Genomic DNA, 26,216 nt, shown 5'->3' with positions numbered 1-26,216 from the left:
CAGGGGGACAGGGATGGGGGACGGCATGGGGACGGGGACTGGGATGGGGACCGGGATGGGGACGCTGACCAGGATGGGGACCGGCATGGGGACGGGGACAGGGATGGGGGCCAGCATGGGGATGGGGACTGGGATGGGGATGGGGATGGGGATGGGGATGGGGATGGGGACCGGGATGGGGATGGGGACCGGGATGGGGATGGGGACGGGGACGGGGGCCGGGATGAGGGCCGGCATGGGGATGGGGACCGGGACGGGGGCCGGCATGGGGACGGGGACCAGGATGGGGACCGGGGTGGGGACGGAGACTGGAATGGGGACCAGGATGAGGGCCGGCATGGGGATGGGGACCGGGGTGGGGACGGAGACTGGAATGGGGACCAGGATGAGGGCCGGCATGGGGATGGGGACCGGGGTGGGGACGGAGACTGGAATGGGGACCGGGATGAGGGCCGGCATGGGGATGGGGACCGGGGTGGGGATGGAGACTGGAATGGGGACTGGGATGAGGGCCGGCATGGGGATGGGGACCGGGGTGGGGACTGCGGTGGGGACGGGGACTGGAATGGGGACTGGGATGAGGGCTGGCATGGGGATGGGGACCAGGATGGGGACGGGGATGGGAGCCGGCATGGGGACGGGGACCAGGATGGGGACAGGGATGGGGGACACCATCCGGAGGGATGGCACCGCCTCGGGCCCCCACCCTGGGCAAAGGGTCCCTGGTCACCTCCAGCCTGGCCCCACCTGCAGGGACGTGCCACTGGGGACCCCGCCGGGACCCCCCCGGAGGGGGACACGTCCTGACCCTGGGGCGGGGTGGGGGTCCCACCACGGCCTGACAGGGAGAGCTGGGCGGGCGGGGGTCCCGTACTGGGAGACACCCAGACCCAGCGTGGCAGTGCCCCCCACCCCGGCACCCCTGCGGCTGCAGGGCGCCCCGTCCCTGGGGGTGCTCCTGCCTTGGGGTGGGGGGTCCCCAGACCCGGGGGGCTCCTGGCCCCCCTTGCCCGGGGGGAGCTGCTTTGGGAGGGGGTCAGCGGGTCTCCCTCTCCGGGGGGGCCCATGTTCCCGGGGGGGGTCTCAGGCTCCCCCTTGCTGGGGGGGGGGGGGCAGCCCCAGGGGGTCTCGGCCCCCCCCGCACCCCCCGGACTACATCTCCCAGCATGCCGCGGGGCGGCGCCCAAGGCCACGCCCCCAGCCGGTGCCGGCGGCCGGACTACGCTTCCCGTCGTGCCCCGCGGCCGGGAGGGGCGGGGCGGGGGGCGCCGCTCCCCCTTTGTTGGTGGCGGCGGGGCCGAGCGGCGGCGGGGCCGGCCCGGTATGGGCGACCAGGTGGGGCCGGGCCGGGGGCGAGGGGGGATGGGGGGGGATGGACGGGGGGGGGATGGACGGGGGGGGGGAGGGGGAGGGATGGGGGGGGAGGAGGGGGAGGGATGGGGAAGAGGGTCGGAGGGGATGAAGGTCTGGAGGATGGAGGGGTTAAGGGTGGCAAAGGAGGGAAGGAGGGGTGCGGGAGGGAGGGATGGAGTGTGCAGGAGGGAAGGGGTGCAGGAGGGAGGGAGGGATGGAGGAGGGAGGGATGGAAGAGAGATGGAGGGGTGCAGGAGGGAGGGAGGGAAGGAGGAGGGAGGGAAGGGTGCAGGAGGGAGGGATGGAAGAGGGAGAGGGGTGCAGGAGGGATGGAGGGGTGCAGGAGGGAGGGATGGAGGGGAGCGGGAGGGAGGGATGGAAGAGGGAGGGAGGGGTGCAGGAGGGATGGAGGGAAGTGGGAGGGAGGGAAGGGTGCAGGAGGGAGAGATGGAAGAGGGAGGGGTGCAGGAGGGAGGGATGGAAGAGGGAGGGAGGGGTGCAGGAGGGAGGGGTGCAGGAGGGAGGAAGGGGTGCAGGAGGGAGGGATGGAAGAGGGATGGAGGGGTGCAGGAGGGATGGAGGGGTGCAGGAGGGAGGGGTGCAGGAGGGATGGAGGGGTGCAGGAGGGAGGGATGGAAGAGGGATGGAGGGGTGCAGGAGGGATGGAGGGGTGCAGGAGGGAGGGAGGGGTGCAGGAGGGAGGGATGGAAGAGGGAGGGAGGGGTGCAGGAGGGAGGGAGGGGTGCAGGAGGGAGAGATGGAAGAGGGATGGAGGGGTGCAGGAGGGATGGAGGGGTGCAGGAGGGAGGGAGGGGTGCAGGAGGGAGGGGTGCAGGAGGGAGAGATGGAAGAGGGAGGGAGGGGTGCAGGAGGGAGGGAGGGGTGCAGGAGGGAGGGAGGGGTGCAGGAGGGAGGGATGGAAGAGGGATGGAGGAGTGCAGGAGGGATGGAGGGGTGCAGGAGGGAGGGAGGGGTGCAGGAGGGAGAGGTGCAGGAGGGGAGCAGGGCTGTCCCCCCTCGCTGCCCTCACTCCGCTCGCACACGCACGCAGACACTTGCCAAGTCATCCTGCTCCCGCCATGCCGGCAGAGCCCCGGCGCTGGGTCCCTGCGGTGCCTGGCACGCCTGGGCCCGCCGGGGACAAGGGGGGCCCGAGGGGGGGCCCGAGGGGCGGTGGGGGCCCCGGGGGTGCTGACTGCGGGCGGGGGGGGCCGGGCAGGAGGCTCTGCGGAAGATCATCACCACCCTGGCCGTGAAGAATGAGGAGATCCAGAACTTCATCTACTCCCTCAAGCAGATGATGCAGAATGTGGAGGTACCGGGGGGACCCCCCACTGCCCTCCCCCCGGGGACCCCCACCCCGGGGTCCCGCACCCAGGGTGGGGTGGCACCCGTTAACACCCCGGGCGCTGTGACCAGGCCAACTCGTCGCGGGCGCAGGAGGACCTGGAGGGCGAGTTCCAGTCGCTGTACGCGCTGCTGGACGAGCTGAAGGACGAGATGCTGATGAAGATCAAGCAGGACCGCGCCAGCCGCACCTACGAGCTGCAGGTCAGCGCCTGCCCTGCGTGCCCCCCCTCCCACCGGCACCCTCGCCCACCGCTGCCCCTCTCCCCTCCCCACGCCAGGCCCAGCTGGCAGCGTGCGCCAAGGCCCTGGAGAGCTCGGAGGAGCTGCTGGAGGCGGCCAACCAGGCCCTGGGGACGGCCAACCACCATGACTTCTCCCAGGTGAGTCCCTATCCGGCTGCCCCCCACGCTGGCGGTGACCTGACCCCCCCCTTGCCGGCCACTCGATGCCACCCCAGGGCTGCGCTCACCCCGGGGGGGCACCCTCCTTTCTTTCTGCGCTGGGCACTGGGGCAACGCTGGGCTGGCTGTGCCCGCTGCGGGGCTGGGTGGGCGCACGGAGGCCCCCCCGGGGTGATCCCCTGCTTGCCCAGAGCTGCCCGGTGCCCCCTGTCACCTGAGACAAAGGGACAGCATGGCAGGGACACGGGGGGCACCGGCGGGCGTATGGGATGCTGTGCCGTGGGGCTGCTGTGCCGTGGGGTACCGCAGCGGGGCTGCTGTGCCGTGGGGTACCGCAGCAGGGATGCTGTGCCATGGGGTACTGCTGTGGGGCTGCTGTGCCGTGGGGTACCGCAGCGGGGCTGCGAGGATGCTGTTCTGCTGGGTACCGCAGCGGGGACACGGGCACGCTCTGCCACGCTGGCACCGGAGCGGGGGTCCGGGCACGCTGCACCGCGCTGGCTCCTGGCACTGCTGTCTCATCTGCTCTTTTTTTTTCCTCCTCTTTTCCTCCGCGCTCGCAAGGCTGCCAAACAGATCAAGGATAGGTACGGCACCCCCGTGCCCCCCAGTCCCACTAACCCCCCCCTCCTCCCAGCCAGGGCCCCGCGGCGGGTGGCCCCGTGGGTGCTGGGGTGGCTCTGCCCACCCTCCCCACCTCCCCACGGCCACGCAGGGTGGGGGGCGAGCAGTCAGGGCTGGGTGGGCATCTGGCTCCCGGCCCCGCTGACCCTCGTCCCCGTGTCCCCCGGGCAGCGTGACGATGGCACCCGCCTTCCGCCTCTCGCTCAAGGCCAAGGTGAGCGACAACATGAGCCACTTGATGGTGGATTTTGCCCAGGAACGCCGCCTGCTCCAGGCCCTCGCCTTCCTGCCAGGTAGCACCCGTGGGCAGCGGGTGACGGGGACACGGGGGGGGACAGGGCACAGTGGGGGGGACAGGGCACAGTGGGTGGGTTTCTCCTGGTGCGAGGGAAGGGCGGTGCCGAGGGCACAGAGGGCTGTGCCAGCCTGGCAAGGGGTCAGCACGAGGATGGGGGTCCAGGGTTTAAGGGGTCTGCTGGGTGCCAAGGGATGGGGTGAGGAGCTGGAGGGGGGTGCCAGGCTTGGGGTACCCTGTGGTACCCCATCCAGAGGGGCAAGAAGGTGCCAGGGATGGAGGGATGAGCAGGTTTGGATGCTGTACCCATGGGTCCTGCAGGTGCCATGCCTGGGGTCTGTAAGGGGCCGTGCCCACGGGACCTATGGGTGCCCCGGGGGTGCCTGGGGGTGCTGGGGACACCCTGGCTGGCAGCAGGGCTGCAGCGGGGGGGGACACTGGCACGGCTGCTCCCGCGGGCAGTGCCCAGCACCCCTGAGATCGACCTGGCGGAGTCACTGGTGGCCGATAACTGTGTGACGCTGGCCTGGAGGATGCCCGACGAGGACAGCAAGATCGACCACTACGTGTTGGAGTACCGCAGGACCAACTTCGAGGGGCCGCCCCGCGCCAAGGAGGACCAGCCCTGGATGGTGGTCGAGGGCATCAAGGGCACGGAGTACACCCTCTCCGGTGAGGGCACGGGGACAAAACCAGCCCCAAATGTGCCAGGCCGGGAGCGGGCACTGCAGGTGGCAGGGGTCTGGGGCTGTCCCAGGAGGCTGGGTGGCAGTGCCAGGCTTTGTAAGGGACATGGGGGTCGCGGTGTCCCTCCCGTGCCCTGATTTGTGACCCTGCTGTGCCCGCAGGGCTGAAGTTTGACATGAAGTACATGAATTTTCGGGTACGGGCATGTAACAAGGCTGTGGCGGGCGAGTTCTCCGAGCCGGTCACTTTGGAGACAAGAGGTGGGTACTGGGGGGTGGCAGGGCACCCGTCACCCCCCTGTGCTGCCCCTTCCCAAGTACGCCAGGGGTCCATGGCCCCTCGGTGCCAGGCAAGGCGGGGGGGGACATGCTGACGGTGGCTGTCCCCAGCGTTCATGTTTCGGCTGGACGCCAGCACGTGCCACCAGAACCTGCGGGTGGAGGAGCTCAGCGTGGAGTGGGACGCGACGGGTGGCAAGGTGCAGGACGTCAAGGCGCGCGAGAAGGACGGCAAGGGCAGGACGGCATCGCCTGCCAACTCGCCTGCCAGGTAATGTCACCCCCCCTTGTCACCCCAGCATTGCACCCTGCCCCGGGTAATGCCAACCCAGCTCTCCTTGCCGGCGTCTGTCTGTCCTAGGGTGGTGCAGTCGCCCAAGAGGATGCCCTCGGGGCGTGGGGGCAGAGATCGCTTCACCGCCGAGTCCTACACAGTTCTGGGTGAGAGCCGGGGGCACCCAGTGGGTGCTGGTGGGGACCCTGCTGACACCCAGGGGTGCGGGAGGGGATGGGGACATGGATGGGAAAGAGTGACCCTGAGGGCGCAGGGGGTGATGTAGGTGGGCATGGGGCACCCGGAGGGATCTGGCGGGGCTGAGGACAGGGTGGGTCACCCCATGGGTGCACCAGGCAGAGCCATGCCCCGTGCCCGCAGGTGACACGCTGATCGATGGGGACGACCACTACTGGGAGGTGCGGTACGACCGGGACAGCAAAGCTTTCGGCGTGGGGGTGGCATATCGCAGCCTGGGCAAATTCGACCAGCTGGGCAAGACCTCGGCCTCCTGGTGCCTCCACCTCAACAACTGGCTGCAGGTCAGCTTCAGCGCCAAGCACGCCAACAAGGCCAAGGTGCTGGACGTGCCCGTGCCCGACTGCATCGGCGTCTACTGCAACTTCCACGAAGGTGGGTGTGGGATGGGGCGGGGATGGGGCAGTGCTGGGGGTGGGCGCAGGGACTGCCACCACCATGAGCATTGCCACCAGCATGGGCGCCAGTGTGCCCAGCATGGGCACTGCCACCAGCGTGGGCACCAGCGTGTCCACCATGGGCACTGTCACCACCATGGGCATTGCCATCAGCATGGGCACCAGCGTGTCCAGCATGGGCACGGCCACCAGTGTGGGCACCAGCGTGTCCACCATGGGCACTGACACCACCATGGGCATTACCACCAGCATAGGCACCAGCGTGTCCAGCATGGGCACTGCCACCAGTGTGGGCACCAGCGTGTCCACCATGGGCACTGCCACCACCATGGGCATTGCCACCAGCGTGGGCACCACCATGTCCACCATAGGCACTGCCGCCGCCATGGACATTGTCACTAGTGTGGGCACTAGCATGTCCACCATGGGCACTGCCACTACCATGGACACCAGCGTGTCCACCATGGGCACTGACACCACCATGGGCATTGCCACCAGCATGGACACCAGCAAGACCACCATGGTCGTCACCACCACCATGGATACCAGCGTGTCCACCATGGGCACTGCTGCCACCATGTTGGCACTGTGCTGGGGGTCTGCAAGCTCTGTGCCCACCTATGACCCACCTTGCACCCTCCCACCCATGCCCGCAGGGTTCCTGTCCTTCTACAATGCCAGGACCAAGCAGCTGCTCCACACCTTCAAGGCCAAGTTCACGCAACCGGTGCTGCCAGCTTTCACGGTAAGGGGCAGGCAGGACTTGGCAGCTCCTCCGGGGCTGCCAGCGGTGGGGTTCAGCCCCCCCATCCCCGTGCCAGCCCCCCTAGCCCAACCGCGCTCCTGTGCCCGCAGGTCTGGTGCGGCAGCTTCCACGTCTCCTCGGGCTTGCAGGTGCCCAGCGCGGTGAAATGTCTCCAGAAACGTAACAGCACGGCCAGCAGCTCCAACGCCAGCCTGCCCTAGAGCTGTGCCCCCCCCGCGGGCACCCCCAGGCAAGAGCACTGAATGTATCCCACCCACCCCCCCACCCCCCCCAATTCTCCCCCCACCAATTCCCCCCCCCATACGCTGCACTGGCAGGGCTGTGCCAGCCCCCAGAGCTGGGGTGCACTGGCACCCACGGCCCTGCCAGCTGACCCCCCCCCACTCCGTGCCATGCCCCCCCCCCGCCATCGCCGGCACCGGGCTGGGCACGTCGCCCCTCACCATCGAGAGCTGCTTCTGGCCTGAAGAATAAATTGGGATGTCGGTGTGACGCGGTAGTGGCTGGGGCACGGGGCGCTGGGTGGCACCAGCCCAAGGTGGGGAAGGGAGTTATTTTGGGGGGGGGGGGTCTCCCCGTGCCAACCCCGCGACGCGAGGACCCGGGACGGCGCTGAGGGGGCAGTGACTTTATTTGGGATGGTGCCTGGGGCGATACCCCCCAAATATATGGGTTGGGGGTCCATTGCTGCACCACGCCCCCCCCAGTGCCACCCCAGCCCTAGGGGCACCCCCTGCGCAGAGGGGTGCCCAGGCCGGGGGGGGCTGGCGGCAGCTTTGCCACGGGGGACGGGGGGGCACCGCTGCCCCAGCCGGTTCCTGGCACAAAGGGGGGGGGGTGCAGCTGGGGGGCCCCCCCACGCTGGCACCCGTCAGTCCTCGATGAGAGCTCGGCGCAGCTGCAGCTTCTTGGCGAGCTCCTCCACCATGCCTGTGCCACGGTGGGGGGGTGACCTCCCTTTCCGCCCCCCACCACTGACCCCAGAGGAACCGCTCTGCTCCACCACTCCCCCCCCATCACCCCCAGAACCGGTGACGGGCCCCAGGCGTCCGGATCCTGGCACACCCCCGTGGCCCCCCACCCCAGCAGTGGGACCCAGGCATCGGGGCCCCCCCTCACCATGGTCGTGGGGTGGCAGCAGGGCTTGGCGGGGGGCAGGATGGGGTGCCGAGCTCTGGGGGTCTCGCTCACCTATGGAGAAGGGGAGGGGTCAACATGGGGGTGCCCCCTCCCTGCCTCAGTTTCCCCAAGTCCAGCTGGCCTCACCCTGCTCATTCATGTAGATCTGCTCCTCCGGGATGGCCCCACGTGGGGGGGGTCCTCCAGACCCCCCCGGGGGCTGCAGCGCAGGGCGATGGGGGCTCAGGGGTGGCTTCAGCGCACGGAACCTGTGGGGCTGGGGCGTGGGGGCGGCCGGGGGGGGCTCGCACACCCCCTGACTCTTCTCCCCGTTCTCACCATCCGTCTCCACGAACTCTGGAGCAGAGCCGGGGGAGAGGGGGGGGCGTCACAGACCTTCTGCCTGCCCCTAACACCCCCCAACCCCCCCCCGACCTCCAGTGCCAGCCTGCGACACCCCAACAGCTCTGCCCCACCCCAATACCATCCGGCAGCACCCCAACACTCATGCAACTCTCCAGCCATCCCCCAAGCACCCCAACCCCCCCCCCCGAGATGCCCTCCACCACCCCAGCCCCCCGTAACTGCTCCCAACACCCCCAACACCATCCTGCAAGACCCCCCCGGACCCGCTGAGCCCCCATAGTCCCCCCATAGCCCCCCATAGCCCCCCCGTGCCCACCAAGCCGCCGGCTGTACTCCCGGCGCAGGGGCTGCAGGCTGCCCTTGCTGCTCTCCACGAAGTACTGCACCACCTCGGCCAGCGAGGAGCAGCGATACTGGGGGGGGACACGGCATCACTCGGGGACCCCCCCATGGGTCCCTACTGTAGCCCCCCATTCCCTGCCCACAGCCCCACAGGCCTTTGGGGGTCCCAGCCGCTTGGGTCCTAGCCCTTTGGGGTGTCCCAGTCTCTTAGGGGTACCAGTCCTTTGTGCCCCAGCCCTTTGGGGGTCCCTGTCCTTTTGGGGTCCCAGTCCCTTGGGTCTCAGCCCCTTAGGGGTCCCAGTTCCTTAGGGGTCCCAGCCTTGGGTGTCCCAGTTCCCAGGGATCCTAGCCTTGGGGGGTCCAGATCCTTGGGTGTCCCAGCCCTTAGGGAGTCCCATTCCCTTGAGGGTCCCAGTCCCTTGGGTCCCAGCCCCTTAGGGGTCCCAGTTCCTTAGGGGTCCCAGCCTTGGGGATCTCAGTTCCCAGGGATCCTAGCCTTGAGGGGTCCCAGTCCTTCGGGGGTCCCAGTCCCTTGGGTCCCAGCCTTTTGGAGGCCCCAGTCCCTTGGGGGTCCCAGCCCTTAGGGGTCCTCATCCCTTGAGCCCCAGTCCTTTGGGGATCCCAGTCCCTTGGGGGTCCCCGTCCTTTGGGGATCCCAGTCCCTTGGGGGTCCCCGTCCCTTGAGCCCCAGTCCTTTGGGGATCCCAGTCCCTTGGGGGTCCCCGTCCCTTGAGCCCCAGTCCTTTGGGGATCCCAGTCCCTTGGGGGTCCCAGCCTTGGGTGGCCCAGTTCCCAGGAATCCTCATCTTGGGGGGGCGGGGCCCAGGGGTACCCAGCCTTGGGGTTGTCAGACCCCATGGGTGCCAGTCCCTTGGGTGGCAGTCCTCGAGGGTCCCAGGCCCCAAGTGCCCTAGCTGCTGGGGGTCCCAATCCCTTGAATCCCAGCCCAGGGGTCCCAGCCCTTGTGGGGCCCATCCCAGGGGCTCAGGTGGGTGCCCGCGGAGGGGGGTCCCTGTCCCCAGGGCCAGCCCAGCTCTGTCCCACGTCACTCACCGGCGTGTCCACGTCGATGACGTAGCCCTGGTCCACGCGGTTCACCTTGTAGTGCTTCAGCAGCACCGTGCTGCCGCAGGGGCTGCGTCAGCGGGGGCTGCCACCCCTCCCACGGGGACATGCGCCCCGGCGACACCCCTCACATGGGGACCCTCGCCCTGCGACCGCCCTGCGACCACCCCACGCATGGGGAGCTGCACCCTGGGGACACCCCTTGCTGGGGACCCACACCCCTGGGACACCCCTTGCCCGGGGACCCTCACAGTGGGACCACCCCTTGCCCAGGGACCTGCACCCTGGGGGCATCCCTCACACAGGGACCCCCACCCTGGGGCCAAACCTCCCATGGGACCCGTGCCCCAGGGCTGCTCCTCTCATTGGCACCTGCACTCCATGGGGACCCTCGCTCACCCTGGGGCCACCCTTCACGTGGGGACCCTCACCCTGGGGGTACACCCCTCACACAGGGACCACCACCCTGGGGACCCCCCTGTCATGGGGACCCACACCCAGGGCCACCTCTCACATTGGCACCTGCCCCCCAGGAGAACCCTCACCTTGGGGGGACACCCCTCGCACGGGGACCCACACCCAGGGGGGACACCCTTTGCACAGCGACCCGAACCTGGGGACACCCCTCACACGGGGACCCACACCCAGGGGGGACACCCCTCGCATGGAGACCCGAACCTGGGGACACCCCTCGCATGGGTACCCCCACCCAGGGGGGACACCCCTCGCATGGAGACCCGAACCTGGGGACACCCCTCGCACGGGGACCCACACCCAGGGGGGACACCCCTCGCACGAGGACCCGAACCTGGGGACACCCCTTGCGTGGGGACCCACACCCAGGGGGGACACCCCTCGCATGGGGACCTGAACCTGGGGACACCCCTTGCGCGGGGACCCACACCCAGGGGGGACACCCCTCGCATGGGGACCCAAACCCTGGGGACACCCCTCGCACGGGGACCCACACCCAGGGGGGACACCCCTCGCATGGGGACCCAAACCCTGGGGACACCCCTCGCACAGGGACCTGTGCCACGATGCCACCCATCCCTTGTCCCCCCACCGGCGTCCCCCGCTCACCCGTTCATCTCCTGGCGCGTGGTGACGGACACCCCCCGGCCGTGCCCTCCGGGGCGCAGCACCATGTTCCCCACTTCCGCGCTCCGCTCCAGCAGCCGCTCGGCCTCCTGGCGCGTCACCTCGAAGAAGCAGCCGGGCACCCTGGGGACAGCCCTGCCCTGTCACCCCCAGCCACGTCAGGCCACCCCAGCCATGCCACCCAAGCCATGCTGGTCCCCAGTGAGGATGGAGACCCCCCCCAGGGCCCCCGCCCCACCCGACTCACAGTGGCAGCGGTGGCTCAGGGGGGCTGGGGGTGGCCGGGGGGCTGGGGGTGGCGGGGGACCCCGGGGTGGCCCTGCGGTCCCGCTCCTCGCGCAGGGCCTCCGAGAGCTGGAAGACGTGGCCGGGCAGCAGCGCCAGGTCGGTGGGCACCTTCATCTGCGGGGCGGGGGGCACGGGGGGGGTCACCGGCACCGGCACCCCGGGTCACCGCCACCGGGACCCCCCGGGGCCAGCGCCCCGTGCCCACCTCCGCCATGGTCAGGATGAATCCCCGCCACATCTCCTGCGCCTCCCGGCTCTCCGCCTGCCAGGGACAGCGGGGGGGGACATGAAGGTGGCCTGGCCCCCGCACCCTCTGTGTCCCCATACCCTGTCCCTTGTGCCCCCCCCACCCCCCAAGCCGCCGCATCCCCCTAAGCCTGCCCCATAACCCTCTCCCTCTGCTTATGCATCCGCTGTACCCCCAAATCCTGCCCCCCGTGCCCCCCAGTCCTGGCTGTTGTCCCCCCACGTGCCCCTGTGTCCCCCTGAGCCCCCAAGCCCTGTCCCCCTCCACATCCCCACCTGTGCCCCCCCCATGTCCCCCGTCCCCCCAGACCCCTCTGTCCCCCAACAAGGACACTGGGTCCCCCCACCCCCCCCCCCACCCATGCCCTCCATGTCCCTCCGCTACCCTGTGCCCCCAACACCCCCAGTGCCCCCCCATGGGGTGCCCCTCACCTTCAGCGTCACCTCCTGTCCCCGCAGTCGGAGGACGAGGCCCCCACCCTCGGCCCACACGGCCACCAGCTCGCCCAGGTCCAGCACCTCCAGGGGCTGGGGGCACCCAAGCGTGGGCCCCCCCGCCCACCACGGACACGAGTCTGCCAGGCCTCAGCCCCCCCCGGGCCAACCACCCCCCCATCCCCCTGCCCCTCACCCTGCCCCAGGCTGGGCTCCCACCCTCACCTCCATGGGGGGTCCCAGCCTGGGGGACCCCCCCCCAGTGTCACCCAAAGGTCCCAAGCCAGGGGTCCCACCTTGGGGGTCCCAGTCCCAGGGGTCCCAGCCTGGGAGTGCCCACCCTGAGGGGTTACTGGCCCAGGGGTGTCTCTTCAGCCTTGGGGAGGGGCCCCCCAATCCAGGGGGGTCCCACCTCGGGGGTCCCAGCGGGGGGGAGGCACAGGGGTCCCATCCTGGGGGAGTCCACCCTAAAGGGGTCTTGGCCGAGGGGTGTCTGAGGTCCCGGCCGGGGGGAGACCCCGATCCCCGGGTCCCAGCCTGGGGGAACCCACCCAGTCCCACCCAAAGGTTCTTGTCCTGGGGGTCCCACCCTGGGGGGGGGGGGCTGGCCAGGGGTGTTCTGGGGTCCCAGCCTAGAGGGGTGGGGTCCCAATCCCAGGGTCCCACCTTGGGGGTCCCAGCCCCACGGATCTCAGTCTGGGGGAACCCACCCAAAGGTTTCTTGTCCTGGGGGTCCCACCCTGGGGGACCCCACCCTGAGGGGGTCCTGACCCAGGAGGGGGGGTCCCAGCCTGGAGGGGTCTCAGGGGTCCCAACCTGGGGGTCCCACCCTGGGGGGGTCTGGCCTGGGAGTCCCACCCCCAGGTCCCATCCCAGGGGTCCCACCTGGGGGTCCCAGCCCAGGGACATCACAGCGGTGCCAGCCTGGAGGTGCCCACCCTGAGGGGGTCCCAGACATGGGGGTCCCACCCCGGGGGTGTCTCCAGCCTCGGGGGGGGGTGTCCCACAGCGGGGTCCCACCCTGGGGGAATCTCAAGGGTCCCGGCCAGCACAGCCCACCCGGGGGTCCCGGGGGTCCCAGTCCCGGGGGTCCCGGTCCCGGGGGTCCCGCCCGTACCTCGCAGTCCCGGGGCCCCCCGTAGAAGGCGAGCGTGAGCCCCCGCAGCCCGGCCCAGACCCTCCGGTAGCCCTGGGGGCAGGACGGCACTCAGCTCCGCCACCGGCACCGGCACACCGGGCCCCGCGGGGACGCACCGGCGCGGCCCCGGGCGGCGGGGGGGGGGGTCGGTCCCGGGGGGGTCAGTGCCATGGGGTGCCGGGACTCGGTCGCGGGGCTGCCGGGGGTCGGTCCCGGGAGGTGCCGGGGCTCGGACCGGGGGGTGCCGGGGCTCGGTCCGGGGGGGGACCGGGGCTCGGACCGGGGGTGCCGGGGGTCGGTCCCGGGGGGTGCCGGGGCTCGGTCCGGGGGTCCCGGGGATCGGTCCCGGGGGGTGCCGGGGCTCGGACCGGGGGTGCCGGGGGTCGGTCCCGGGGGGTGCCGGGGCTCGGTCCGGGGGTCCCGGGGATCGGTCCCGGGGGGTGCCGGGGCTCGGACCGGGGGTGCCGGGGGTCGGTCCCGGGGGGTGCCGGGGCTCGGTCCGGGGGGGGACCGGGGCTCGGACCGGGGGTGCCGGGGGTCGGTCCCGGGGGGTGCCGGGGCTCGGTCCGGGGGTCCCGGGGATCGGTCCCGGGGGGTGCCGGGGCTCGGTCCGGGGGGGTGCCGGCCCACCTTGTCCCGCGGCCCCCGCTTCTCCACGAAGCCCTCGTAGCTGTGCCGGGGCCGGGGCCGGTCCCGCCGGGGCGGTGGCACCGGTCGGGCCATGTCCGCCCGCCGCCGGAGCCGCAGGTGCCGCCGGGCCGGGCCGGTCCCCCCCCGGGCTGCGGGCACCGGGCGGCCCCGCCCCGGGCCGGGGCGAAGGGCAGCGGGCGGGTGTCCCGGGCCGGGCGCGGACCCCGGGGCGGCGGCGGGGGGGGGCAGGGCCCCGGTGCGGGTCTGTGTCCCCGCGTCCCCCCCGGGGCGGCAGGTGCAGGGCCGCCCCCCCCCCCCCCCCGCAGCAGCAGGTTCTCGACCGTGTCCGCCCCCCCGCCCCGGTGCCGGTGTCCCCGTCCCCCCCCCCGGGGCGGGGCGGGGCGCGCGGGGCCGCCCCATCACGTGGCGCCGCCGCCGCGCGCACCGGGGGAGGCGGGAGCGGCGGGAGCGGCGGGAGCGGAGCATGGCAGGTACCGGCGGGCGCGCGCCGCCCCCACGCACGCACCCACCGGGCACGCACCGGGCACGCACGCACGGACACACGCACCCGGCGCCCGCACCGCCCGGGGACAGGCGCACAGGCGCGCACGCCCCGACCCCCCCCCGCCCCGCGCAGCGTCCGCACACGCGGATGCACCTGCGTGCACACCCCGCACCCCGCACACCACCCCCCCCCCCCCCGCACACGGGTGTAGCTGCGCGTGCTGGCGCGCGCACACGCACACACTAACCCACGCACACGCGTGGGCACGGACACGCGGGACACTCGGGGTGCACGCCTGCGAGCGGCTGGGCACCCCGGGGCACCCACGGGGGAGGGACACCCCGGGCATGGCGTGGGGTGGGGATGGGGACAGCCCGGGGCACCCACGGGGCAGGGGTGGGGACAGCCCGGGACACGCGTGGGGCGGAGATGGGGACAGCCCGGGGCACCCACGGGTCGGGGGTGGGGACACCCTCGGCATGGCGTGGGGTGGGGACAGCCCAGGGCACCCACGGAGCAGGGGTGGGGACACCCCGGGACACGCGTGGGGTGGGGATGGGGACATCCCAGGGCACCCACGGAGCAGGGGTGGGGACACCCCGGGACACGCGTGGGGCGGGGATGGGGACAGCTCGGGGCACCCACGGGGTGGGGACACCCCGGGACACGTGTGAGGCGGGCATGGGGACAGCCCGGGACACGCATGGGGTGGGGATGGGGACAGCCCGGGGCACCCACGGGGCAGGGGTGGGGACACCCCGGGCATGGCATGGGGTGGGGATGGGGACAGCCCGGGGCACCCACGGGGTGGGGACACCCCGGGACACGCGTGGGGCAGGACCACAGCAGGGGCTGGGCTGTGCTCCCCCCGGGGCCCTGTCCCCCCCCCCGCACCCCTCTGGGCTCAGCCCAGGCTCAGGGGACCTGCTGGGCCAGGAGAGCCTCGTCCCCGTGTCCCCATGTCCCCCAGCCATGTCCCCACAGCTCTGCGTGCCCTAGCCCCTGTGTCCCCCAGCCATGTCCCCATGTCCCCCAGCCCTCTGTTGTCATGTCCCTGTGTCCTCACACCACCGCATCTCCCCCCGTTCCCCTCTCCGTGTCCCCCATCCTCCTGTCCCTGGGTCACCTCTCCCCTGTCCCGCTGTCCCTGAGTCCATGTCCCCCATCCTCCTGTCCCTGGGTCACCTCTCCCCCATCCCGCTGTCCCTGAGTCCTCCTGTCCCTGTGTCCATCCCCCATGTCCTTGTGTCCCCTCTTCCTGTGTCCCTGTGTGCTTGTGTCCCCACGTCCCCATGTCTCCATCTTCCTGTCCCCGTGTCCCTGTGCATCCCTGTCCCAGTGTCCCCATCCACAGGCAGACACGAAGGGGGGACACCCAAGGGCGCTCTAGGGGGGACACCCATGGGTGCTGCCACCGGGGAGGACCCCACGTGGCGTGTCCCATCCCACAGCGCTGGCGGCCGCCTCCCCCGGCGGGGACGAGTGCCTGGAGGAGGACGAGGACGAGCTGGAGCCGGGGCTGGACGAGGCGGAGGCCGAGCCGGAGGCTGGGAGCGGGGCGAAGGCGGCGGGGGGCACCCGGGGGGCCGTGCTCACCCGCCGCGGCATCACCCTCCGCGTCCTGCTCCGCGACGGGCTCCTCGAGCCGGCCCGCGGCGTCCTCTCCATCTACTACCTGGTGAGCCCGGCCGCTGCGGGGACACAACGGGGGACAGGGACGGGGGACAGAGCACTGGCAGGTGCCTCCCCGGCTCACCCCGCGCTCCCCAGGGCAAGAAGTTCGTGGGGGACCTGGGGGCGGACGGGACCATCACCTGGCAGGAGACGGGGCAGGTCTTCAACTCGCCCAGCGCCTGGGCCACCCACTGCAAGCGCCTGGTGAACCCCGCCAAGAAGTCGGGGTGCGGTTGGGCGTCCGTCCGCTACAAGGGCCAGAAGCTGGACCAGTACAAAGCCGCATGGCTGCGCCAGCACCAGCCCAACGCACCGCCCGCCGAGGAGGTGGGTCAGGAACCCCTTCCCGGGACCCATGGGTGCCCCCCAATGTGTGTGTGGGGCGGGATGCCAGCCCTGTGCTGCCCGCAGAGCCTGGCCAGCGAGGGCGAGGAGGAGGAGATGCCCGAGGAGGAAGAGGAGGAGGCGACGAGGGAGGGTCGGACGCCCGTGCCGGAGCCGGTGGCTACCAAAAAACCGGAGGAAAAGAGCAAGAAGCAGCAGTGCAAGAGCCTGGCGGAGCCGGCGGGGACGGGTAAGGTGTCACGGGGGTCCCGGGGGACCCTGGGCAGCCCGGCAGCGGTGACGGGGCGTTGTGCTTTGCAGATCACGGCCCCCCGGGGAAAAGGCTGGAGAGCAAACCCCGGGTGCCTGTCCGCTACTGCACCCTGGGCACCCGCGACTCGGCCAGGTAGGGTGCGACGGGGACGGGGACCCGAGCCCCATGGGTGCCCCCGCCGGCCCATGGGTGCGGGAGGGGCCGGGGGCGGCTGTGGCAGTGGGGCTGCGGCTCTTCCAGGAACCCCCAGACCCTGGTGGAGGTGACGTCCTTCGCCGCCATCAACAAGTTCCAGCCCTTCAACGTGGCCATTTCCAGCAACGTCCTCCTGCTCCTGGTGCGTCCCCTCCCCAGGGGGGACAGGCTGGGACACCGCTGATGCCACCGGGGATACCCGCAGGGAGGGCTGTGTCCCCGGCGTCATTTTGGGGCCAAACTGTTGATTTTAACCTTTTCCTTTAGGATTTCCACAGCCACCTGACGCGGAGTGAAGTGGTGGGCTACCTGGGCGGGCGGTGGGACACCAACACGCAGCGTAGGTAGCGGGGCGGGGGGGTGGGTGGCCCCCCCAGCCCCTGACAGAGCCACTCACCCCTGTGCCCCCCCCTCGCAGTGCTGACGGTGCTGCGAGCCTTCCCGTGCCGGACCCGCCTGGGCGATGCCGAGGCCGCCGGTGCCGTGGAGGAGGAGGTAAACCCGCCGCGGGATGGCCGGAGCGGGGGGTCCTGGGGGTTCCGGGGGACCCGGACCCACGGCGTCTGCCCGTCCCAGATCTGCCAGAGCCTGTTCCTGCGTGGGCTGTCACTGGTGGGCTGGTACCACAGCCACCCCTTCGGCCCCGCGCTGCCCTCCCTGCACGACATCGACGCGCAGATGGATTATCAGCTCAAGCTGCAGGGTAGCGGCAACGGCTTCCAGCCCTGCCTGGCCCTCATCTGCGGTAAGAGCCCCGTCCCCGTGGTCCCGGGGATGCTGGGGCTGCTTCCCCCCCGCTGTATCAGCCCCATCTGTCCCCCCCCAGGACCCTACTATCACGGCAACCCCGGCGTGGAGTCCAAAATCGCGCCTTTCTGGGTGATGCCACCGCCGGAGGTAAGCGGTCGCCATCCCTGGGGCGGGTATTAGGGGTGGGGGTGGCCCCAGTGCCGTGGGGTGATCCTGGCTCCCCCATTTTCCAGCAACGTCCCAACGACTACGGCATCCCCATGGACGTGGAGGTGGCCTACATCCAGGACGGCTTCCTCACCAACGACGTCCTGCAGGAGATGGTTAGCGTGGGGTGGGCGCCCCAAAAACCCTGTCCACCCCAGCAAGGACAACTCCCCACCCCGTCGGGGGCTGGCTGGGCCTCCACCACCCGTCCCTGTCCTGCCATTAGCCCCGGTGACGGTGACAATCCCTTCTCCATCCCCGCCGTGCTGCCGAGGTCTCGGTGCCGCAGGGGCAGGGGACCACGTGCCCGACCCCGGGGCAGTCCCGGTGCCTGCAGCCCCCTTCTCCCCCACCCCAGACGCTGCTGGTGGAGTTTTATAAGGGAGCCCCCGACCTGGTGAAGTTTCAGGAGCCGTGGAGTCAGGATCAGACCTACCTGGACAAGCTGAAGGTGAGGAGGGGGCTTCCTCCGCTGGGCTGGGTGGGGAGGGAGCTCCAGCCACCCCCCGTTTTCATTAACTGGGCTGCGTCCCCCTCTCAGGGCTCCCTGGCCTCCCGCACCCCCAAAGACCAGAGCTTCACCCACATCCTGGAGCAGATCTACAGCCTCCTCAAGCTCAGCAGCTGAGGGGCTGGGAGCCCCGCTTCGACTCGGACCAGGTGCCTTCCCAGCAGCCAGGGCTCGGCTCGGCTCGGCAGCCCCCCCAGCCCGAGGGGCTCATCCAGACCCGGCATGGGGCAGCGCTGCGGGGACACCGCATCGCCCGCTGCTCCAGGGAGCTCGCCCGAGGGGTCCCGGCACCCCACTGGCTCCTGCCCTGCCCCAGAGCGGCCGCCCGGGTGTCCCACGGCTGTGCCGGCCCCGGGGCAGCGGTGGAGGGGAGGGTGGTGGTGGTGGTGGGAGTCTCGGCTGTAAGTTGTTTGTGGAAGTGGTAGTTGATTAAAGAGCAGTTCCTGAGACGTGGCCAGTGTGCGGCTCCGCTGGCTTGGGGACATCTTGCTGGCGCTGAGGTGCGGGACAGTGCTGGTGGCCTCGCGGGCTGCAGGCACCATCCAGCTGCCTGGTTTTCGGGGCTGAATCAGGGGGATGTTCATCTGGGGCTGCTCCTCCATCCCGCCGTGGCCCCCCCGGAGCCCAGTCTCGCACTCACAGAGAGGACGCGGCCATTAGAAAGAAGAAAACATTTAATACTTTCATTCAGAGATACAAGTCGAGATTTGTGGGTCGTCTTTTTTTCCCCTAAAAACCAGGAGAAACCATTACAAAAAAAGGTCTAGCAAGTTGTCCCAGCTGACAAAACGCATTTCAATCCACCTGAGCGGGAGCCAGCGTTCCCTGGACGTGACCCCGGTCCCCAGCGGGGAGCGGAGAGAGGCGCAGACCCCGAGAACACCGGTCCCTTGGGCTCCCTGCGCTGCTGGGAGCGAGGGGGAGCTGCCCTGTGCCCCCCGCGTCTGGGACTGGGGTCACTGGTCAGCCCGCTCGGAGCGTGGCAAGGGATCGGACATACATCGACATGCACGGTTAAAATCATTAAAAAGGGGCTGTGTAACTGTAACAGGAGCCGGGAGCAGCAGGGACAGGGACACGCTGCAGCACGGGCCCGGTGCGGAGCTGGGGGTCGGTCCCCCGGCCAGGCAGGGATGGTTCCAGCCGAGGAGAGGTGCCGGAGCCCGGCCAAGGCTGAGGAAGGGGGGAAGAGACCACTTTTCTAGCAAGGAAAACCACGGAGTCGAGTGAGAGATGGGGCGAGCACTGCCGCCGTCGGGCCCCATCCTGAGCCCCATGCTAAGGGACACGGGGGGAGGCTCGGGGCTAAGGGGTGGCAGGAATGGCGCAGAGATGTAGGGTACCTTTTCCCACCAAACCCGGTGGCAGAGGGGCACGCTGCTCCCCCCGCAAGGAGGGTCGCTGTGGGGCAGAGGTGGGGAGCGCAGGAAAGGCACGTGAGGATCAGTCGAGCTCCAGCCCCGCAGCCGCGAGCCCCGGTCCTGCGGCTTGGGGTGCTGACGGCTCCCCGGGGAGAGGACGTGCAGAGCCTTCGGGGCAGAGGAGCCACGACCTGCTCTGCCCCACGGTGGGTAGACCCCAGGCTGTGGCCTAATTCCCCCCCCTGAAATTATCCCCCAGCTCTGACAGACTCTGTAGAGTTTGTAGTAGGAAAAGCCCAGGGTCCAGAAGCAACCTGGCTTAAAATACTTAAAATCAAGGGTAAAAGGGAGCAGCCAGCCCCTGCGGAGTCGAGCTCTGCGGGGAGGGTGCAGAGGGCTGACAGCAGGCAGGGGACAACCCTGCTCTGTCCCTCCAGGGTGGGGAGGGACGGCACAGAGCCCCAGGCAGGGCTCAGCACCCACGCCGCGGGGCTGGCGTAGTGTTTGATGGGTGTCGTAGTGTTGTTGCGCCACGGCATCCCTGCCCGGAGCCGCCGGGAGCGGGGAGAGCCGGGGTCCTGCATTGGCGGTGGGCTGCAGGGAGGCTGGGCATCCGCGGGGAGAGGGGTAGTGTTCAACGGGGTGGGGAGGGCGAAGGGTTTGCCCCTCAGTGAGGCTGGGGGCTCCTTCGCCCCCTGCCACTGGGCCGTGCGTCTCCCCGCGCTGATGCTCAGCACGAAGGATGCATCCCAGCTCTCCCACCTGGCTCATCTGGATGCTTGACCCAAAGGAAAGACAAGAACTGGGCAGGGAGAGGCCTGCGACAATCGTACAGCCGGGGAGGACCTGGCAGGGCGCGCAAAGTACCGAAGTTCAAGCACCAGAAGGACAAAAAAAAAAAAAAAAGTTAAAATAACCAAATTCACAGGGGGGTGGGGGGGGCCGTTCGACCCTTCTGGCTTGTTCCCTGGTGGCAATCTCGCCCCGAGGTGACGCAGAGATAACACGGCCCCGCCGCCGGAGAGGGCCAGTGTCAGGATGGAGGTGGAATGGAGGCTCGGCCCCGTGCGAGCGGAGGGGGGACGGGAGCGATGCCGTTTCACTGAGGTAGCGGAACCAGCACTTCCACGTAGTTGAGGGGGAAGAAGCCCGACTGGCCGTTGATCATGCCCTCGTACCAGTTTTCGTCGATCTGGTTGGTCAGGGTGATGATGTCGCCTTCCTTGAAGCCCAGCTCACCGTCGTTTTCGGGTTCAAAGTCGTAGAGAGCCTTGCAGCAGGGCTGGTCCAGGGGGGCTGTGGGGAGAGGTTAGGGGGAGAGGTGAGCCAGACCACCCCGCACACCCCCTTCCTCAAGCCCCCGGGTCTGCCGACGCCGGGGATTCCTGCCGCTCGCGCTGGCGGATGGCAGATCCGGGCACAGCGCGGGATCATCGGCTCTGCCAGAGCTGGGGCTTGCACAACTGGTTTCACTACCCGGCTCTGCCCTGCCCGGGAGAAACTGGCCCTTCACTTTGCCCCCAGATGGTAAAGCATTAACTCAGTTTAAACTTCTCACTGGCTTTTAGCTCACTAGTTCCTCTGCTTTCTTGCTGCAACCACGTCCTTCATGAGCTTCTCCCAAAGCAGACCCCTGCCTCCAGCACTCCATGCTGCCTGTTCCCGCCTGGACTTCCTCTGCGCTAAGCTAAACTCCAACCTAAATTAGATTAGAAAAGGCACATTATTCCTCCAGAGACGAGAGCTGTCGTGTAGTTCATCAGTTAGTCAACAATGGGGTTAGACATCAGTACGTGGTGGAGGAGGACCCCGGGGGTCCCTCTGCTTCCCCGAGCCTGAGGGCGATGGGAGGGAGAGGACTGTGACTGCCTCCCTGGGCTGAGGGCTTCAAATCAATCAGCAGCTCGGTGTTGCACACGAGGCCCCCCAAAAATGGGGAGAAAACCAAAGTCTCTTCCCCACATCTCAGCTCCATGATTTAAGCATCAGATCTTTTGACGCCAAAGGGGTTTTTCCGGGAGCAGGGAGAGCTGCTGCTTGCTCAGTCTATGTACTAATGTTTTGGGATGGGCAGGCACTCAGCTTTGCCCGGATCCTACTGAAAAGGGACTGAGCTAATACAGACCACCAGGGTCTGCAGGGCCCCCGTTCCCCTCCCTGCTGCTCCAGAGCCTGCACAGCTCTGTGCTAGAGCTCTTCCAGCCAGGGCAGGGGGAACGGCACGAACAGCAGCCAGCACATCTGGTCTGCTCAACATCCACAGCAAGAAAGGACCAAGCATTAGAAGAGAACTCGGAAGACACCAAAAGCGGCAGCCAAGCAGATTCATGTTTTTGAGACAACTTCCCAAAATACCAGGCTGGTCCACCACCACAGCACTTCCCCTACACCAGGCTCCTCGAGTCCTCCCGCCCCGTCGCTGCACCACCATGAGCTTTCCCCACCACAGTGCCTCCGAGCCACAGACCCAGCCTGGCCTCGGGACCCCAGCGGGACCCCCCGGCTCCCTTCAGCAGGAAGGCTGACCTGCAGACCCCACAGTCACAACCCATTCGAGGCTCCTCGCTGCCCAGCTGGGACCACAAAACCCACTCAGCGTGCCTAGGCTCTACCCGCTCCCCCCAGCCTTCAGCAGTGGGGTACGGGGTCAGCACGAGCAGGAGCGGGAGAGATCCAGGCTGGGTGCTTGTAACGAGAATGGGGTAATCCTTGAGATGTCCGATACCTCACGGAAGAGCATCTGATCCCTGTGGCCTCACGTGGGACATGCCTGCGTGATGATAGCTGCTACAACTCCTCCGTGTGAGCAAAGGCCCCAGCTTCGGGGTGGTAAATACCAATATAGTGCGGCTGTTTTAATTTGGGGCTTAGCTCAGCTTAGCTTAGCTGGGCTTGTTCTGCTGGCCAGGCTCAGCACAGAGGTATTAGCGGCTCCAAGCGGCAGCGTCACGGAAGGAGGAGAGAGGAGGGATGGGGAGAGATGGTCACACATCATGCAGTGCGGAGGGAGGAAACTCACGGATACTCCTGACGGAGGCCCGGGACGGCTTGTCGGATCGGAAAGAGGAGGAAGCTGCTTCCAAACAAAAAGAGACATGCTTAAAACAACGTGAACTGGAGAGAGGGAAAGGCAGGGCCCAAAGGGAGGATCTGTTAGGAGAAACAGGGTGGCCCACGTGCTGTGTTAGCAACCAGCCTGCCTTGCCAGGACCAGGGAGGGAAAAATGCAGCACGATGGAAGATGGGGAGGGAGCGAGAGATGCTTCATTTTTCCTGTTTGCCAATGCTGGCACTGGCTGGGCACTACAGGCAAGCGGCCCAGGCTGGAGACCTCGCTGGGATGACCCCAGAGCCAATATAAGGAAGGCTGCTGGGCCCCAAGAGAAAACAGCCCGAGTCTAGAGGCATTTCTGACTTTTTCAGAGCCCGTGCAGGCACACCCATCACACCAGAAATATCATTTCCGTAGTTCCCCTCCATCCCCAGGAGGCTGCTCCAGAGGCACCTGTGTGCGCACGCACATGGGACAACTTTACCTGAGACTTTGGGGGTAGGATTGCAAGAGAAGCCCCCGTTAGATTGGTCAGTGTCTCCAAAGTCATATGTCTCCCTGGGTTTGGGCTTGTATTCCCGCTTGGGACGCGAGGAGGCCTCCCTCATTCTGGAAGAAGGAAAAGAAATGTGGATTAATTGAAATATGAAACAGAATAGGATGAGATTAACATGATATTTATTCTCCTCGGTGGCTACGCAGGGGACCAAATTGGTTTGTAGACAAGAATCTGCACAACCCTCTGTGCTGGGGTGTTTTGAAGATGGATCTTTCCCGGGGTTTGGCCCTCTCTAATGGCCACATGCCCCAGGCTTTGCTACGGAGCTGTCTCAGGCAATTCAGGCCAGCAGAGGACACTCGTGCTGCAGTTCGAAAGCTCACACTTGGCAGGATCCTCCCAGCTCTTCTTAATTCAAACCAGACACAGGATCCACTCAGCAGTTTCTTCTATGAGGAAAGAAGAGCAGGGCAGCGTTGCCAAATCGCCCCAAGAAGCAGAGAGGCTGCCCTGGCTCTGTGCAAGCCACCCCGCGCCAGGGCTGAGGAAGGCATGTCCCCGGCTCTGCAGGGAAGCCCCAGATGCAACGAAGCCACCTCTCCCTCCTCGGCCAGGGTTTGGGGAGACACTTGCTCAGGTGAGACAGAGCAGCAGGAAGAACAACTGTGCAAGTCACAGCAGTTGTGTGAACCAGCTCGCTCGGTATTTCAACAGCACCTCTGTGTTTCTTGGCACCTCGGCAGCAACCGCACGTTCCCCGGGGCCGCTGCGGAGGTCAGGCACTCGAGGAGGGGCAGGGAGACCAGCAAGACCAGGCAGCTCCGCGGCTCTCCCTGTTCCTGTGTGCCAGACACCCATCTGCCTTTCACTAACTCACGCGGGTCAAAACTCCAGAGCACGCACGGCAGTGCCAAGCCTGCGGCAGGGTCTACCAGGAGACTGCCTTGTAAACAGAAGGGAGAGCTGGAAAATGAGGGGTCTGGCGGGGGGCTCACAGATGCCTGCCTTTAAGGAGGTGATGTAGGTGCTCTTCCACTGGCCTGCAGCCACCACGTCATGCCCACCACGTTGCGTTCACCTTCTGGTCTTCAGAGCAACTGGGAGTCTTTGACATGGACTTTTCTGGACCACAACCACAGCCAATCTCCAGGTACCCTCCTTATCCACAGCTGAAGCTAATGGCACAAAGACTCTAGGCTAGGCGGTTCCAGGTGACACAGGGTGACAGGCATGTCCAGCTCGTGCCATTTGAGCCATCTGGTCCAACAGCATGATGCAACTTCTGACTCGATCCTGGGTCTGGCCAAAAGGCACTTCTTGAGGGACCCTCCCACGCTCAATGCCCACAAAGCAAGGAGCTGTGAGCCCTGGCACGAAGGGGTTTTCACCCTCCTTTTCCACCCCTGCCAAATTCAACTCCTGCCTGGGAGCAGCACACCCCAACTCCGGCAGGGCTCAGCCCAGCAGAGACCAGCTGCCCATGGCGCAAGCACAGAGGCTTTGTTTCAGATGTCAGAACGTGCCCGTCGTTGAAAGCAGGTTGTGCAGCTGGCATCGCTCCCTCCAACCTGGAGGGGGTCCGGATTGAAGCTCTAGTGATTGCAAGAAGCAGCTTTAATGCCAGGAGATAGATTCAGAGGGAGAGTCAGATATTTGCAGACAAGTATTACAGGGGGAGCTTGTGGCTGTGAAAACTTGAGAGTGCCTACAGCACCCCGGGACTCACCTGCGTTTGAGTTTTTCTGCAAGCTCGTCCAGGATCTGCACTGCCTGCCTGTGGTAGTCCAGCTGGGCGTCCACCAAGGCCGAGAGCTGGCTCACCTGCTCGATCTGCGAGAATCATGCAAAGGTGGGATAAACGGCTCTCCCCGGCTGACAGGAGACTCCCGCATTGCGCACGGGGGCTGAGACAATACTGGGGAACGTGTACGAAGGGCAACTTCCCCGGGGAGATGAAGGGAAGGTTTGGGATTTCAGACACCAGAGGTCAGGCACTGGCTGAGACTCAGCAGGACAGAGGACACCTCTCTGGGCTTTGCTAGCTGTTCCAATCCTTCCCAAGTAAGCTGTCTTACCTGCCCAAACTCGCTCCCACCAGCACACTGAGAAAGCCCTGTTTTAGTACAAGCCACAGCCTCTCCTCTGGCCAAGAGCTGGATGAGGAAGAGGGGCTACAGAAAGGACAAGAGGCCCACCAAACCATGTGTTGGACGCTCCGATCTGGGTTTTCAGAGAGCAAAACCACACTTGCAAAAACAAGAGTGGAAAACAGTCTCTAACTTCTGCATCCCTCGAGAGATCCCAACCTCGTGTACACAAACACACAACCCACCCGGCAGCTCTCAGCCCGGGGCAGAGGAGCCGGCGCTCCCGCCATGCACTCACATCAGTTTCTAGGAGGTTGTGCATACTGGTCTCCGCTACTTCCTTGGACTCTTCAAATTTCTCCATGGCCTGTCGAAGTTCCTCATCAGGAATTTTGCCCTGTCGTTTCTTCTTGTAGTCAAAGTCCAAGCGTCGGCCTTCCAGCTTCTTGAGGTGGTGCTGGGAAGAGGATGGTTATGAACAGTAAAGGAAAAGAAGGAAAAGCCTGAGACTGGGAGCAGCCAAGCTCTCCTGCTGGGAAGGCAGCTCTAGTTACACGCCAAGTTTGTTTCAGAAACCTGATCTCGGAGCACACGCTTCTGTGGCTCCCACCTTTGTTTGGACTCCGGAGAGGCTCCAGGACATGAGAGCTGCAAGGCAGGGCTGCTGTGAGGCAACAGGAAGGAGCGGACCATCCGAACTCAGCTTGGCCAGGATTACTGCTGTGGCTGCAGGGGCTTCTTACTAAGAAACAACCCTCAAATTGGCACGACGATGCGATTTCACTCCCTTCCAGCCGAGAGCTGGAGGAAAACACTGCAGGGAGCAGGCCGGGTCTGTTCCCCATGCAAGCCTTTCGGGAAGATGAAGAGTTGGCCTGCTACTTTCAGCTCCCCAGGAGCGACGGGGATCTCTGGAGATCAGGAATTGGGATGCAGGTTCTGAGCACTGCATCCCCTGACTACTTTGGGCAGGATGGTTTAAATTAGCTCTACAGCAGCCTGCAGAATTGGAGTACAGATAAGTACTGAAACACTAGTTGGCGGTTATTTTATCTGGGACGCCACTGTAAGCGAAAATTCACTCGAGAGCACTGCCCTGTGAATTACAGGTTGGGATGGATCCTATTACAAAGCCCCGCTGTGCTTTGCACGGACTTGTCTCTGTGGTAGCACACGGGAGCTTCCAAGCTCCGTATCTCTCCAGCGAGACACCGAAGGGCCTTCTTGAGCGTAAGAGACCTAGAGGGAAGCTTGCTCATAGCTTGAAAGTTGTGCTATAGGATCCAGGCTACTAACGGAATAGAGCCAACAGCTCTAAAGAAGACTGTGAAGTTTAATGCCAGGCAGCCCAAATGTATCATGG

General features: G+C 67.2%; 4 protein-coding genes across 6 annotated transcripts in view; 2 read left to right on the top strand and 2 right to left on the bottom strand.

Moving 5' to 3' along the window:
- Positions 1-1,314: 1,314 nt before the first annotated feature.
- On the top strand, positions 1,315-6,929 carry FSD1 (fibronectin type III and SPRY domain containing 1). The gene is made up of 13 exons (XM_059831795.1): positions 1,315-1,335; positions 2,573-2,668; positions 2,773-2,904; positions 2,982-3,083; positions 3,669-3,691; positions 3,900-4,021; positions 4,486-4,695; positions 4,872-4,970; positions 5,100-5,259; positions 5,350-5,429; positions 5,644-5,895; positions 6,575-6,663; positions 6,774-6,929. Exons 1-13 carry the CDS (start codon positions 1,324-1,326, stop codon positions 6,882-6,884), a joined length of 1,488 nt encoding a protein of 495 aa, XP_059687778.1. The 5' UTR covers positions 1,315-1,323; the 3' UTR covers positions 6,885-6,929.
- Positions 6,930-7,555: 626 nt separating this feature from the next.
- STAP2 (signal transducing adaptor family member 2) lies at positions 7,556-13,507 on the bottom strand. Its single transcript, XM_059831639.1, has 11 exons — positions 13,411-13,507; positions 12,764-12,837; positions 11,644-11,739; positions 11,171-11,227; positions 10,925-11,079; positions 10,660-10,800; positions 9,565-9,634; positions 8,486-8,582; positions 7,951-8,160; positions 7,804-7,875; positions 7,556-7,614 (listed from the first exon to the last, which is right to left on the bottom strand). Exons 1-11 carry the CDS (start codon positions 13,505-13,507, stop codon positions 7,556-7,558), a joined length of 1,128 nt encoding a protein of 375 aa, XP_059687622.1.
- A 391-nt stretch (positions 13,508-13,898) lies between these two features.
- Positions 13,899-17,988, top strand: MPND (MPN domain containing). Its single transcript, XM_059831638.1, has 12 exons — positions 13,899-13,905; positions 15,371-15,597; positions 15,690-16,167; positions 16,239-16,323; positions 16,432-16,528; positions 16,654-16,726; positions 16,805-16,881; positions 16,963-17,131; positions 17,213-17,283; positions 17,370-17,459; positions 17,702-17,794; positions 17,885-17,988. Exons 1-12 carry the CDS (start codon positions 13,899-13,901, stop codon positions 17,969-17,971), a joined length of 1,554 nt encoding a protein of 517 aa, XP_059687621.1. The 3' UTR covers positions 17,972-17,988.
- Positions 17,989-20,155: 2,167 nt separating this feature from the next.
- SH3GL1 (SH3 domain containing GRB2 like 1, endophilin A2) overlaps positions 20,156-26,216 on the bottom strand; it is a 28,553-nt gene continuing 22,492 nt past the window's right edge. Inside the window, exons 6-10 of one of the 3 annotated variants that reach the window (XM_059831667.1) lie at positions 25,152-25,310; positions 24,493-24,596; positions 22,752-22,876; positions 21,082-21,084; positions 20,156-20,511 (exon numbers count right to left, since the gene is read on the bottom strand). In XM_059831667.1, coding sequence (XP_059687650.1) covers positions 20,315-20,511; positions 21,082-21,084; positions 22,752-22,876; positions 24,493-24,596; positions 25,152-25,310 — 588 coding nt within the window. In that variant the 3' untranslated portion in view covers positions 20,156-20,314. Of the gene's footprint in view, positions 20,512-21,081; positions 21,085-21,971; positions 22,289-22,751; positions 22,877-24,492; positions 24,597-25,151; positions 25,311-26,216 lie in introns of those variants that run through there. The other 2 variants (XM_059831666.1, XM_059831668.1) reach the window with 2 other exon arrangements.

Source organism: Gavia stellata, chromosome 32 (genome assembly GCF_030936135.1).
Source record: "Gavia stellata isolate bGavSte3 chromosome 32, bGavSte3.hap2, whole genome shotgun sequence".
Lineage (NCBI taxonomy): Eukaryota > Metazoa > Chordata > Aves > Gaviiformes > Gaviidae > Gavia > Gavia stellata.
Note: the sequence above shows the minus strand (reverse complement) of the source record. Positions and strands in the feature narration are given on the sequence as shown.